Source organism: Leptodactylus fuscus, chromosome 6, assembly GCF_031893055.1.
Source record: "Leptodactylus fuscus isolate aLepFus1 chromosome 6, aLepFus1.hap2, whole genome shotgun sequence".
Taxonomy (NCBI): Eukaryota; Metazoa; Chordata; class Amphibia; order Anura; family Leptodactylidae; genus Leptodactylus; species Leptodactylus fuscus.
This window is the reverse complement of record NC_134270.1, coordinates 71,919,265-71,934,878: the sequence shown is the minus strand read 5'-3', so window position 1 is coordinate 71,934,878 and position 15,614 is coordinate 71,919,265. Positions and strand designations below refer to the sequence as shown.

The following is a 15,614-nucleotide window of genomic DNA, read 5'->3' as shown; positions in this document are numbered from 1 at the left end:
CCCTGTATTTTGGGCTGTTGATCATGGTAAGAGTCAGATATATTCACAAGATTTTACTCCTCTGCTCTGCCTTCCCTGCATCAAGTTGACAGTTTCTCTCCCTCAGATCTATAGACAGAAATTACTCAAAAGCAATAGGTGGTGTGCAGGAGGAGTACCCAACGCATCTCATGAATGAATCAGAATCCTACTCACAGTCACCAGCAAAACGAAAAGAGCAGCCAAGCAGATTAATGAAGCTGTATTCTAAAACAGTTACTAAATGGCGTTCTCAGAGTGGGCACCATGACCCTGCTGACATCTTAACTTACATACACATAGGTCCAAACATGAAATATCAAATATCTTACTTACAGTTTGAATGAGCAGTTCTAAATCCCGGGCCTCAAAAGTATGTTGGTTCTGAGGGTCCAAATGCTCAAACTGTTTCAGCAACGCAAGGTGGTCAACCTGTACATCTAAGATAGATCAATGACAAACAGTTTCAGAGCACAAGAAAAAAAAAAAAATCAAACAGAACAGAATGTACCTAAAACAGCTTTCCAAATTCTAGATTATAAAAACAAATGTCTGTCTGTCCCCTCTGAACCGATTGACCCAGGGGTAAATTCTGTTTCCCGGAAGGTTTTCATAAAAGGTCCCAACGATGCTGGGAGCTACAGGAGAGCACCATCTGCAGCTACAGTGTCTCAGTCTTCTACTCTATAAATCTTACTAAATTCTCCACTGCCGAAACCACATGCAAGCTAATAGCTTGGGCCTCATTACTGTTGGTCAATCACAGGATTGTTTCCAGAGGATAGAGATATGTATACACTTACCTCAGATCATTAGACCACAGGATTTGTACTCTTTCAAAAGAGGATTCCAGCAAACGCCGACGTGTTAAAACTTAACATTTAATGCATAATTATCCGGAATGTGGTATAAACAATTTAAAGATGGCTATGATTAAGGGGCTGCATTTTAAACCCCGAAACGCGTCAGCCGGACACTTTCTCCTTTTGTCATCATGAGAATTTTTAAATTGTTTGTACCACATTCCGGATAATTATGCATTAAATTCTAAGTTTTAACACTTCGCAGTTTGCTGGAATCATCTTTTGAAAGAGTGGATTGCTAACCTTAGGCTGAAAGGACATTTTCCGGGCAAACTTCCGTTTTTCAAATAGCAACAATGATCCAGTGGTGCATCGAGCCCCTTCAGGGCATACATGTGTAACAATATTGGTCCCAAGATTTGTAGCCATAACATATCCTAAGCGTCAAGATTTATTTTTTAAGACATTTTTTGCATTATTTGCCATTAGCAGGTAGTTCACTTTACTATATAATCCTACATGACAAGGTGCAGTAAAGTAGCTTCCTATATCAACCAGATTGGTACCTCCACATTCAAAAGGAGCCATAGACCGATAACATCTGCCATCAGATTTGTTGCAACTGCCTTACTTTTCTTTCATGCTACTTTAGACAAATCATCCCCATTGCTTAATACGCTTTTTGGACACATATTAAAGTCTTCAGACATAACTCTTTAAGAAGGGTGGCACATGTAGTTTGCCATGTTCAGTGGGATCCTTTGGACACACTTAGTTTGAGCAATTTGGAGAAGACCTTGAGAACTTCTGTTTCAGGCCTCGTTCACATCTGTGTTGGTATTCCATCCAGGGGAATCTGCATGAGGACCCCCCCAAACGGAATACCGAACACAACTGCAAGCGGTGTGCCAGTGAAAGCACACAGACCCCATAGACTATAATGGGGTCCGTGTGCTTGTTGCCAGATCTTCACAGGGATCATGCGGACAGGAAAGTACTTCACAATCTACTTTCCTGTCCGCATGATTCGTGCGGGCTGCGCGTGGAAAGCACATGGACCCCATTATAGTGTATGGGGTCCGTGTGCTTTCACTGCACACCGATTGCAGTTGCGGGGTCTGCAGCTCGAGACACCTTCCTGATCAGGCCCATTCATCCAGGCCTAATTAAGAGCAGTATGCTGATGCACTGTATCAGCATCCCATAGCAGCTAGCCCGTGCGAAAATGCCGGCGGCAGAAAAGGAAGAGGAATTTCCTCTTCCGTTTCTGCCGTGTGAACATACCCTTACTGACATGCCAAGCTTCTGGCTCATTTTACTGCTGCTCCAAAATAAATAAATAAATCTGTCTCCACTGCCCATGTCCCAAAATTCTGTCTCAATTGAAACTTCAATTAAGATTTCATCACTTTAAACTTGGTCTCTTTGCACAAGAGATCTGCACAATGATTGTTCTCTTTGGATTCATAAATGTGTTGTAAAGTTAAACACCTTAAAACCATGCTCATTTTGGTGAATATTTTTTCAAAAGTGTCAAGCCAGTTGTATTTTTCTGTTCTTCTGGTGCACACTGTTCATAAATGTAGTATTTGCTGTACACCATAGACAGAAAAGTGTCAGTCTCACACTGAGCATGTGCATATGGTAAGTTCAGCAGCTGAATTGAGCAGGTCTAAAGCCAAGGGCAGTGGAGGCCTAAAACCACTCTGGCTGTGAGATTTTCATATTGGGCGTGGATTGGCTACCTGGACACCCTTGTAACAAATCCAAACCAGCACATAGGTAGATCTGCACCTTATAACTTGGCAGCGCCAGGTACATTTTCTAGTATATTAAAAAAAACTAACAAAAAAAAACTGCCCTAGGCTCGGATTACAAAGAACAGATGTAAGAACAGTTGTTTGTCCAAAGTTAATTTTTTTTTTAATCCTATGTCCCTATGCATAACCATTTTTAATATCCCAGAGAATTTCACAAAATATTTCCTACAGTTTTGTGTCTGTCACGCTTATGAAGACTCAAGTGTCTCCATGGGGGCTGACTACAAACAAACCTTACGTAGTCTGACCCTGCAGTCATACTCCATTTAACCCATTAACTACCACGATCCCCAATTGGGGACTGGGTACTTTAACTCGCCCACGAACACCATCTGTCATTGAGGAATAGAAACGGGACATGCACGTGCTCCAACAGGATGTCGCCAGTGATAGCGACATCCTTACGCACACAAGGTCATTTTCACGGTGCAGTTCCCATCAAGACCACACTGCATTGAACGCACCAAAATGGGAAAGCAGAGAAAATGCGCAGTGTGCAAGAAAAATGCAAGGAAACAATGTCCTACATGAAATGTTGGGCTGCACATGCAATGCTTTCATATATGGCATCAAAACTAGACAGTATGTGCCATGATTGCCATTTGGGGATTGAACTAAAATTGCAAATTTTGAGAAAGCTGATTAGGCTGAAATCCAAAATATGTGTTTTTCTTACTATTGAGATGTAGACAGACATAAATAAAGCAAAAATTATTGGAAAAAATAAATATATTTTGGCATTTAATGGGTTAATCTGTTCTCTATTTTTAGCTAACATACACTGAAACGGGAGCATAACTTTAAGATCAAAACACTTGTTTATATCCTATACAAGTTAGTATAGCAGCTGAAGATAGAAAATGATAGCAAATTTTTATTCAAAACTATAAAGAAAGTGCACCATTCCTCGATTTACTCTTCTCTTTACTTACTTTCCTCCATGGTTGCATCCATTTTTGCCTTGATCAGCATCCGCAGCCTGGACACCTCCTGCCTCTTCAGCTCATCCAACTTTGTCCTTACATGGTGGCTTACAAAATCAAGCTCCTTGCTGAGCTTACCACTCTGAAGATAGGAACAAAAGAGCCAGTAACCATATATGAATATGTATATGACCAATTCACCCAACCTCTGGCTGCGTCTAGTCTGATTACCTAAAGATAAGAAGCACAAGGTGGTGTCTGCAGCCACTGATTAGCAGCAAAAAATGTGTAGAGTAATAGAAAATATTATCCATTCCAATATCTTTTAGCAATTATTGGTTTTAGGTCTACGGTCAGATTAAGAAAAGATGTGCACAGTTTACTTATCTACTGTAGAGCACAGGAAACTAGTAACATTTCCAAAGCTGCTCTTATCTTTACTGCAATGATCAGTGTTACTTAGAAACCTAACTGCAGTCCCTTATCTTCAGATAATTATTACATTTGTACATAATAAAGATGTACTTTACCCTTCCATGTCGCCAAGTCGACACAGTAATAAGCAAACACACGGTGCAAAGGTAAGCTCTGCAAACATGCCTGACAAATCCATTGCTCAGATACCGGAGCTCACCTTGATGTCATCTGCGTTGGCAGCCTGAAGCTTCTCACGGAAATGGTTGTCTGTTTCCAATACATCAATTACCTCTCGCAGGTAGCGATCATAGTAGAGGCCGGTATCCTGGTGTATGGCAAAAGGTTAAAGGTGTGAGATTGCACTACAATAAAGCAGATGTATTCAGCCGAACAGAGAGGGCACTAAGAGCCCTCACTATACAGCGGTCAAATTAGTTAGAGATTAAAGGGGCTCTATCAGCAAAATCATGCTGCTAGAGCCCCACATATGTGTGAATAGCCCTTAAAAAGGCTATTAAGGCACTGTAAAAGTTATATTAAACTACCCCCCCATTTTAAAATAATAACCTAAAAAAGAATGTGCTCTACTTACCGAACGTGCACGCTGGGCGGGCATTCAGGGTGTGTCTTCATCTTCATCCGGCGCCTCTTCTTCCTCCGATGTCCTCGGGTCCTGTCCTCCTCCGGCGCTCGCGAATGGACTTTGATAAAGAAAAAAAATGACCTGGGCGCATGCACAGTAGCATGCGGCTTCTACTACGGCTACTGCGCATGCGCCCAGGTCATTTTTTTTCTTTATCAAAGTCCTTTCGCGAGCGCCGGAGGAGGACAGGACCCGAGGACATCGGAGGAAGAAGATGAAGACACACCCTGAATGCCCGCCCAGCGTGCACGTTCGGTAAGTAGAGCACATTCTTTTTTAGGTTATTATTTTAAAACGGGGGGGATGTAGTTTAATATAACTTTTACGGTGCCTGAATAGCCTTTTTAAAGGCTATTCACGCATATGTGGGGCTCTATCAGCATGATTTTGCTGATAGAGCCCCTTTAAGTTTTCCTGGACTTCAATATTGATGACCTACAGTTAGGGCCAGAAATATTTGGACAGTGACACAATTTTTGTTATTTTAGCTGTTTACTAAAACATGTTCAGAAATACAATTATATATATAATATGGGCTGAAAGTGCACACTCCCAGCTGCAATATGAGAGTTTCCACATCCAAATCGGAGAAAGGGTTTAGGAATCATAGCTCTGTAATGCATAGCCTCCTCTTTTTCAAGGGACCAAAAGTAATTGGACAATGGACTCTAAGGGCTGCAATTAACTCTGAAGGCGTCTCCCTCGTAAACCTGTAATCACTGAAGTAGTTAAAAGGTCTGGGGTTGATTCCAGGTGTGTGGTTTTGCATTTGGAAGCTGTTGCTGTGACCAGACAACATGCGGTCAAAGGAACTCTCAATTGAGGTGAAGCAGAACATCCTGAGGCTGAAAAAAAAAGAAAAAATCCATCAGAGTGATAGCAGACATGCTTGGAGTAGCAAAATCAAAAGTCGGGTACATTCTAAGAAAAAAGGAATTGACTGGTGAGCTTGGGAACTCAAAAAGGCCTGGGCATCCACGGATGACAACAGTGGTGGATGATCGCCGCATACTTTCTTTGGTCAAGAAGAACCCGTTCACAACATCAACTGAAGTCCAGAACACTCTCAGTGAAGTAGGTGTATCTGTCTCTAAGTCAACAGTAAAGAGAAGACTCCATGAAAGTAAATACAAAGGGTTCACATCTAGATGCAAACCATTCATCAATTCCAAAAATAGACAGGCCAGAGTTAAATTTGCTGAAAAAACACCTCAAGAAGCCAGCTCAGTTCTGGAAAAGTATTCTATGGACAGATGAGACAAAGATCAACCTGTACCAGAATGATGGGAAGAAAAAAGTTTGGAGAAGAAAGGGAACGGCACATGATCCAAGGCACACCACATCCTCTGTAAAACATGGTGGAGGCAACGTGATGGCATGGGCATGCATGGCTTTCAATGGCACTGGGTCACTTGTGTTTATTGATGACATAACAGCAGACAAGACTAGCCGGATGAATTCTGAAGTGTACCGGGATATACTTTCAGCCCAGATTCAGCCAAATGCTGCCAAGTTGATCGGACGGCGCTTCATAGTACAGATGGACAATGACCCCAAGCATACAGCCAAAGCTACTCAGGAGTTCATGAGTGCAAAAAAGTGGAACATTCTGCAATGGCCAAGTCAATCACCAGATCTTAACCCAATTGAGCATGCATTTCACTTGTTCAAATTCAGACTTAAGGCGGAAAGACCCACAAACAAGCAAGCCCTGAAGGCTGCGGCTGTAAAGGCCTGGCAAAGCATTAAGAAGGAGGAAACCCAGCGTTTGGTGATGTCCATGGGTTCCAGACTTAAGGCAGTGATTGCCTCCAAAGGATTCGCAACAAAATATTGAAAATAAAAATATTTTGTTTGGGTTATGTTTATTTGTCCAATTACTTTTGAGCTCCTAAAATGTGGAGTGTTTGTAAAGAAATGTGTACAATTCCTACATTTTCTATCAGATATTTTTGTTTAACCCTTCAAATTAAACGTTACAATCCGCACTTGAATTCTGTTGTAGAGGTTTCATTTCAAAACCAATGTGGTGGCATGCAGAGCCCAACTCGCGAAAATTGTGTCACTGTCCAAATATTTCTGGCCCTAACTGTATGTCTAGGTCTGACACCCTCACAATCAGCTGTGTGAAGAGACTGCAAGCTCTACACTATTTATTATGCACAGAGTCATATATTATATACCACCTATGCTTTGATGTTGCAGCTGAGCCCCATTGTTGTCAAACATGGCCTGTGAAGCACCCCTGCCACTATGAACAGCTAATCGGTTGGGTTGCCAGATGTCACAAACCCACCGAGTGATAGGTCATCTATATTTGTCCCACAAAACCAAGAAAAAGTTATAGCAAACAACTTACTATCTACTTATACATTTCCCAGAGGAATAACAGAGGGATGCCAGAATGCAGAGTTCTGAGAAAAATTGCTCAAGAATTATTAACACAAGGGGAATGAAAGCATTTACAAAATCCAACATGTTGGGAGAGAAGACCAGTCCTCTTTAAGTGCTTGAAATGTGTGCGGCATCAAACTGGCACTCATCCTGTCCAAACACCAGGCTACATCTGTTTGTCCGTAGGCCGAATCAATGACTCACAACAAAGAAACAGATTTCATGCTCATTTTCAGGACCATGAAGAACCCTGGCTACAGGGCCTCAATGAAATCAGTCATTTTCTCTATTAGGCTGCGTTCACATTTGAATCCATCTAAAACCGTGTGCAAAGCAAAAATTTTCATTGACAAAGAAATTAGATGTCTGACAGCCCCCAGAATAGTCAAGGGGGTCTCCAGGGATCTCCCAGAATCGGCATGTCAGATTACAGTTTTTAATTACCAAGAAATGACATGGCATACTAGTCTCTAGCTCAATGGTGACACACATCACGCCGATGCCACAGACAATATACCAACCACACATTACAAAAGAACTTACCGCAGGCTCTGCCGGAGCCTCAGCTTCTTTATTCGGAGGGGCTCTGTCTATTGGTACAGCCAGGCCAAGCCCCAGGAAGGAGCATAGCAGAAGGAACTGGATCTTCATCCTCAGTGTTCTACAAAGCAACAACAGAAAATCCATATATATAATATAATAATATATATATTCCATAAATCAATATTCTCACACCAAAAGTCCTGAAATATTGATAGCCATTTTAAAGTAAGTTATGGTGCTATAGTGATAATAAAGAAACCTTTTTAACATTTTTACTTCCGTGTGTCCCCCTTGACGCATCCCTTTACCTGTGCAGTTGGGGACAGACTTTGGATAGACTCGGCCACCTTATCTTCTAGAAGCTGACAATATAGTCCCTACAGAAGGACTCATCTCAGCTATACAGCCATGGTCCTACAGAGACTCCACTCCTTCCAGTTCGGCAGTAAGGCTACGGGGTATGTCACCGAGTATCCACCAGAACTCAGATCATAAAGTTGCTGAATACAGTGCTATAAATCAAACACCAGGAGGTGTATTTGAGACTTCCAGTGGATGCCATGTGGAATGCTTCAGACGGAGGCCTGTGACAGATGCCATACAGAACATCCATCACCCATAGAACTCCTTGTTAACCTAAACCTACACAACAATCTCTTTTTTTTCTTTAAATGTAGATTCTAAGCCCCACCTAGAGCTCACAATGTACAATTTCCCCACCCCCTATCAGTATTGTCTTTGGAATATGGGATGGAAATCCATGCAAACACGGGAAGAACATACAAACTCCTTGCAGATGACCCCATGACCAACTTTTTATCCAGAATAAGGGAACGGCAATGGGGACCAGGATGGCCCCGAGTTATGCCAATCTCTTCATGGGCCAGTTTGAAAAGTTATGGATTTATGAGAATCATCAATGGGCCAATCACCTTATTTATTTTAGACGGTACATTGACGATTTAATTTTTATTTGGGACGGACCAGCAGCATCTTTTGAACTTTTTACAGATTATCTTAACTCTAACACCTGGGGGATTCATTTGACTGGAAAATCAGATCCCATCTCGATTGAATATCTAGATCTTATATTAACTAATGACCATGGAAAAATTTGCACAAAAACTTTTTTTAAAACTGTCGACTGTAACAGTCTGCTAGATTTTCGTAGCCTCCATTATAGGAGGTGGAAAGAAAATGTTCCTTTTGGACAATTCCGCCGCATCAGACGGAATTGTACTAATGATGCAGATTTTCAGACTCAGAGTATGGTTCTCTCTGATAGGTTTAGAGAAAAAGGCTACCCTAATAAACTGATCAAAGCAGCTTGCTCTAGAGCCAGTCAATTAAAACAAACAGAATGTCTAGTTCCAAAATGTACCTCAACCTCTAAGAACTATGACATAAATTTTATTACAGCTTTTAGCTCGTCCCAGCAACATATAAAGGATATAATTAGTAAATATTGGCCAGTCTTATCTAACGATCCCTTTCTTAAGAAAGTTCTTCCCGCAAAACCAGGTTTTACATTTAGAAGGGCAAGAACTTTGAAAAAGTTTAATAGCCCCTAGTAAACTAAGTTCTTCAAAACCAACTGTCCTGACGACAAACACATTGCCTAAAGGAAGCTTTTGCTGCAATCGTAATAGGTGTAAATGCTGTAAATCCATTAAGAATGGAATTGGTGAAGTTAGCAGCTTTACCACAAACGAAGTCTTTAAATTGAGACATCATTTGGATTGTACATCTACCTTTGTTATTTATTTACTGGAGTGCCCTTGTGGCAGAAAACATCCCAACCCAAGCAGAGAATATAGTTTCCATTAAACTCTTCACATAGCGGTTGTTACTCCTTAGCTGTCACCCAAGGCTCTGCATGACATTCTAGTACTTGACCTCAAAAAATGAAGAGATGGTTCTAGACGTTCACAGGTTTCCATCAATGACAGTTGTACAGGTCAGAATTGTGTGATCTGTGTGTAGAAGAACACCAGTGCTTGTGTAACGGGAGCTGTACAGACAACCCTGCTACGTGGCTACATTTTGGTTTCAGCATGATGTGAACACAGACTGTATGAGTCACAAGAAATATACAGATCTATTTCTCAATGTGGCAGCAAAGGAAATGACGCTTATCTCATATGTTCCAGCACCATTTTTTTTTTTTTTAATTCTTTATTCATAATTTTATAAGAACAGGAGTAAAAACTAGAACTTATACAACAGCCAGAGGGCCACACCTCACAGGGAGGGTCAAAAGGGGCCTACAATGGTAGGCCAAAAAAGGAATATTAAGAGTGGGAAAAAACAGAGAACGAGGAAGGGCCTAAGGTCTAAGGAGGAAAATAAATAAAATTAAAAGGGTTGGGGAGAGGGAGGCAACATGGCAGGAGCACCAGCTCCCGCAGACCAGACTCCAGCAAGGGGTGAGGGAGTGTCTTCAGAGTGATAGCGGACTTATAGGCCACCTCTAAGCGGTCAGTAGCATCAATTTATATTCATGGTAGTCCTCAAAGATTATCCAGTAGTACCACACTTTCACGTGGAGTTGGCTGTGGTCATGAAGCTGGGTTGTCAGGTCTTCCATTAGTTCGACCTTTTGGAACCAAAGTTTGAGAAAGGAAGATTTTAGACGTCTCCACATGGCTGAAGGCAAGCTTGTCCTGCGTTCATCGAGTGTTTGACAATACAGGTCTTGTAAGACGTCATAGGAATGTCACTCAGATGAAGCAGAAAGCACCTCGGGGAGAAAGGAAGGGTATAATCCGTGACACAAGAAGTAATCTTCTACACCTCCCACCAAAAACCAGACAGAAGTGGGCAGAACCTGAATATATGAAACGTGTCCCTTGTGGCCAGTCAGCACAAACACTGATATGGCATTGGTGGGTTCACAGTACCAGCAGGAATGTTATAGCCTCCTGAAAATGGCTACAGATGGACGAACTATGGGCGTGGTGAAAAAGCCAAAACTTTTGAAAGTGGTAATTAAGTCTGTTTCCCAGTAACGTACATAGACCAGAGATCTGGGGTTGACCCCAAAATGGCGTAGCTGGAGGACAGGACGTTTTGCACCTGTCTATCCATGTTGCAAAGCAATTCAAAATCTGTTAATTCAGTTTTCCAATCCACCCATCCAGGCATTGTTGAGAAAGAAATGGAGCAATCTCTAACCACTCGCTCAGAACCACCAGAGAAACCCGTTTTTTTTCCAGCACTACTGTATTAACTAACCCAGGAAATTCCAAAGTCAGGAAATTGTCACCAATCATCACTTTTGCAAGAAAAAAAAAAAAAAAAGAAAAAAAAATACAAAACACAGGAGAAAATCAGCATGGCAGAATAATGTGTGAGCCAAGACTTAGTGGGAGTCAGCACAAAATTGAGATATAAACTAATGATAGTACCTTGTAGGGCTGTCAGCACCGTTTACAGTAATGTGTTTCTTATTTAGGACATTCTTGTAAAAATTATTCTTTTATCTCTATGCAAGGACAATTTTTATAAGAATAGAGCAGCGGTCCTGAATTAAAAAAAAAAAAGATACATAATTCTAAAGTGTGCTGGTAGCCCTACAAGGTACTGTCATTAGTGTAGAACTCAATTTTGTGCTGACAGACTCCCTTTAAACCAGCAGAAGATATGAGAATTGTTAATCCTTGAGATATGCTATGTCAGGGGTGGGCAATTAATTTTTCCATGGGGCCACATGAGAAATTGTGATGGTTCTAGAGGGCCATGCGCACAGCTGCAAATTCAGCTCCACCCACTTATCCACTGACTCCGCCCATTCTCAATCATTTTTCCATGTGCCCCACAAAGTAAAATCCTCCTACAGTCACCCTAACATTATACACCCCACATTATAATGTTTCCCTCCAAATGTCCCACAGTATTAAGTCCCTCTCCTGGTGCCCCAGTATAAACCAGCAGAAACTAGAGGGGACATTAAACTGGGGCAACTAGAGGCAGACATGTCCCCCTCCAGCTACCCCCCATGGTTTAATATCCTCCTCCATCTGCCCCCTAGTTTAATGTCCCCTCTCCATGTGCCTTCAGTTTAACTGCCCCCCTAAATCTGCCCCTAGTTCCCCCTCTTGCTCACACATGCTGTCTCTTCTCTATCATCCAGCAGAACCCATAGCCGGCAGCTTGCAGGAGGGACACAGTCCCGTGTGTCTCCGCCCACTAACGAGTCATAGCCTATCCTGGTGATAGGCTGTGAAGACATCAACACAGGTCCTTGAACATCTGCCCCCTAGTTTAATGTCCCCCCTCCATGTACATTCAGTTTAACTGCCCCCCTACATCTGCCCCTAGTCCTCCGTCTTGCTCACACATGCTGTCTCTTTATCATCCAGCAGCCTCCATTGCTGGCAGCTTGCAGAAAGTACACAGTCCCATGTGGCTCCGCCCACTAGCGAGTGACAGCCTATCCTGGTGATAGGCTGTGATGACATCATCACAGATCCTAACTAGCTATGCGGGCCGGATTGAAGCAGTCAGAGGGCCGGATGTGGCCCGCGGGCCGCGCATTGCCCAGGTCTGGGCTATGCTGAAGTGATATCCAGCCAGTGGTTGTCTTTTTCATGGCCCACATCTGCCATGAAGTGACCTGAGGTATCAGACTTGGGCGACACCTCCTGGCATGAACTGGGAGTCAGCATTTTTATTTTTTTTTGTAAATCGGTCGCTACATATTACAGTAGAACGCAAAAATCACCAACTCACAGAGAACACCATAAAGTTAGCATACATCTTTATTAGTTTAAAAGAACAAACATGATAGGGGGAAACAAAGACTACTTACGTAAAAATACCATCAAAAGTGGACATGAGGGATCAATACTATATAGTACACAACCCAATATAAGCCTCCTCCAAAGTACACAGTACAAAAGCAATGACGAGGCATACAAACATAGGTGCATACAGTATAATAGACTAAGTAAAACAAAGGAGACAGGAAAAGTACATGCAATAAATATGGTATAAAGACCTCATAGAGCCCACAGATGATGGACACGTTGCATTGATCCCTCATGTCTACTTTTGATAGTATTTATAAGTAGTTAGTCTTGGTTTCCCCCTTTATGTTTGTTCCTTTTGATCCAGTCGATTACTAATCTGTCTGTCGTGTATTGCAATAGGTAGTGGCTGATTATTTTCTCACCTATCCACGTTCATGTCCAGGCCAGCCTTCACTGGCTAAATCAGATCAGTTAGATCCAAAGAGAGAGAGTGCTCACAAAAAAGAAGAAAAGAAACGCCGAGCGACACATCCTATAATATGATCACATTAGGTAGAGATACCTATAAAAGGCCACATAGGCCTCTCACCTTATATTTTTATGAGACAGTCACAACAACTAATAGGGCTTTGAATGAGGATCCAATTTAGGGTTTTCTGTGGACATAGCTATAAGTTACAGCTTTGTCCACAGAAAACAGCCTATACCGAATTAATCCATGCACTTGAGAAAAGTATATAAATCCTGAAATGCGTTGTGATTTTAACGAATACAAAGAGAATCCATTACCAACTTAACGCGACTATGAACCCTGCCTGTCCTTCCAATTCCCGGGTTTGCCATCAGGTTTTCCGAAGAGAGAGATGCTATTTCAAGATACTGTCTCCTATGTCTTATCAACAGGGAAAGGAATAAAAGACTCTTAATTTTGCAGCCTTTGATACCCTTTAAATCATCTTTTAGACCTATGCAAGCAGTATATTATTATAAATTTTCCATGTAAAATTGACCTCACTTGGGCAAATAATATGCTTAATTCTATGCATTTGGTATTTTACAGGTTATACAAGTCCCACAAAAGGTAAGCAAGAAGACTGACAGGTTTGAAACATTTAATAAAGAGGCGTGATAATTTGCAATTTAGAAGGAGACATGAAAGTTTAGCAAATCTATGCTCTGGGGCTTGAAAAGCTTTCATGCTAATGCTCTTGTTTCCACACGAATGGGAATGGCACCTTGTATGCGTGCTCGGATATTTTCAGAAATTCCATAAAAGTACACATAGAGGATCATGAATTTGCATGATTTGATTAACCAATTCAACTGAAAAACTAATGACCGATCCTTAGGCTAAGGCCCCCACATTGTGAAATTGCAGATTTTTTTGTTGCAGATTTATTTTTTTAGGTTTATATGGTTATGAGCCAAAGCCAAGAATGGCTACAAAATGAAGTTCTTCCTGCAGCGCTTTGAACAGAAAGTTCACAGAGTTTCTGTTACAATTACCGTATATCTATGGGAAAGCCGCCGTCCAGGAATTACAGATTTCTGCAAGTAGGCCAAGGAAGGTGGGGAAAAAAATAAACCAAACAAATCCCTGACAGCAGTGAGGGAACGTGAGGACAGGTGAGTATTGAGTATGGGTTTTGTTTTTGTTTTTTTACCTTCCCCAGCCTACTGGCAGAAATCTATCATTTCTGGACAAGACCTTTAAATTCTTAGCAATCTGAGACTGCTGGGAATTGAAACAACATATAGAGCAAAATTGCTTTGGGACAGAGTTACCTAGTTAATAAGGTTGAAAAGAAATTAGGTTCATCATGTTCGACCTATAATCCTACGGTATTGATCCAGAGGAAGGTAAAAACCTCTAAAAGGTTAACAACAATTACAATTTCTGGGTATGTTCACACTGCTAATCTGCCTTCAATCTCCACTGAAGCCACACACTGATGAACCCCATCAAGGCATGCAAACCCACAAGAGAAAGTTTAACTTGGGTTTTCTTTTGCAGGTACTACAAGCATTACTTGTCTGATTTTCCAATGCATGTTCTGCAGAAAATTTTGTGGAAACATTATTTCCTGATCCCAAATCTCGCAATAAGACTAAATCCCTAGATCAACCCCTTATCTCCAGACTCTAGTTCACATCAATTATAGTTAGACATAACCAAACGCACGACACCCTCTAAGCCAAGAAGGAGGTTCGCAGAAGACAATACGCAATGTGGCAGGACGTGGCTGAGGCAGGACCACATGTTCTCACCCTGTCACAGACTGTGGCATGAGAATTGTGATGGACTTCCTAGTCACAGGTATCTGCACATACATCTGTAGTACCAGGTATAGCTCAATAATTGTGTCCACTTGATTCTAGTCATTTCTATGGCTTGCAATGTTTTTCCTATCTGTGACAATAGGGTCTGGGCCTACATAGCTGAGGTGCAGGGCAGAGCTGGGGCTCAGTAGCTAAGACAGTCCATCTCATAAGCAAAGTGGAGCTCGGTATGTTATGGGGACCACTGTTACTTCTGGGAAGGGGGGGGTGTTGAGTAAAGCACTGCAGCCCCTTGGGGTGGCTTCCCCCTTTTTGTTAAAGGAGTTCTCCAGGCTCTTATAAATAAAGTTATTTAGATCTCATGCATTATGTCATACTTTCCTGTGTGACTCGTCCATATATACTGTAGAGGGAGCTGGGTATCATATATATATATATATATATATATATATATATATATATATATATTGCCTGCAGATGATATACAATGATAAAGCTCGGCCATTATTCACTACCCCATTGTTAACCCTCATCGTCTCTCCCATCACAATCCCATTCAAACCTTGACAAGTGACGTGTTATGTGACACCATTATGTCACCTGATACTTCCCCAGTCCAGAGAAGACTAACATCTACCCATCCTCTCGTCTTATACGGTTCTATGGGCTCCGGAAAAGACATACCTGCAAACCCGACTCCGCCGCCCGGTGTCTGAGCAGGTGAAACGCCTGTGATGTGTGAGCTTTGCACAGGCTCCACGACACCCTTCCGGCTAGTGACGTACCAACAACAGCACACCAACCCACCAGAAACATGGCGGATCGTCGCTGGCTTATGACGCTCCTCGCGTAAGGAACTCTTGTCCACCAAAAACATGGTTACGGGTTGCGGACCGTTGCCATAGGAACTGTGCTGTCAATGGAAAGCCTCGTAGGACAAATTAGATTTACAAGCGTTCTAGTAACACTTTACGCTTTTTTTTGTCTTTTTTTGCTGTTTAATAAAGAAAGGACAAAGGTTC

The 15,614-nt window shown here is 41.9% G+C and overlaps 1 protein-coding gene across 1 annotated transcript in view; it reads right to left on the bottom strand.

The window, feature by feature from the left end:
- Positions 1-15,407, bottom strand: part of NUCB1 (nucleobindin 1) — a 30,433-nt gene extending 15,026 nt beyond the window's left edge. Inside the window, exons 1-5 of the mRNA XM_075280244.1 lie at positions 15,277-15,407; positions 7,562-7,679; positions 4,199-4,306; positions 3,574-3,706; positions 355-458 (exon numbers count right to left, since the gene is read on the bottom strand). Of these exons, the coding sequence (XP_075136345.1) occupies positions 355-458; positions 3,574-3,706; positions 4,199-4,306; positions 7,562-7,669 (453 nt within the window). The 5' untranslated portion in view covers positions 7,670-7,679; positions 15,277-15,407. The remainder of the gene's footprint in view (positions 1-354; positions 459-3,573; positions 3,707-4,198; positions 4,307-7,561; positions 7,680-15,276) is intronic.
- Positions 15,408-15,614: the final 207 nt, after the last annotated feature.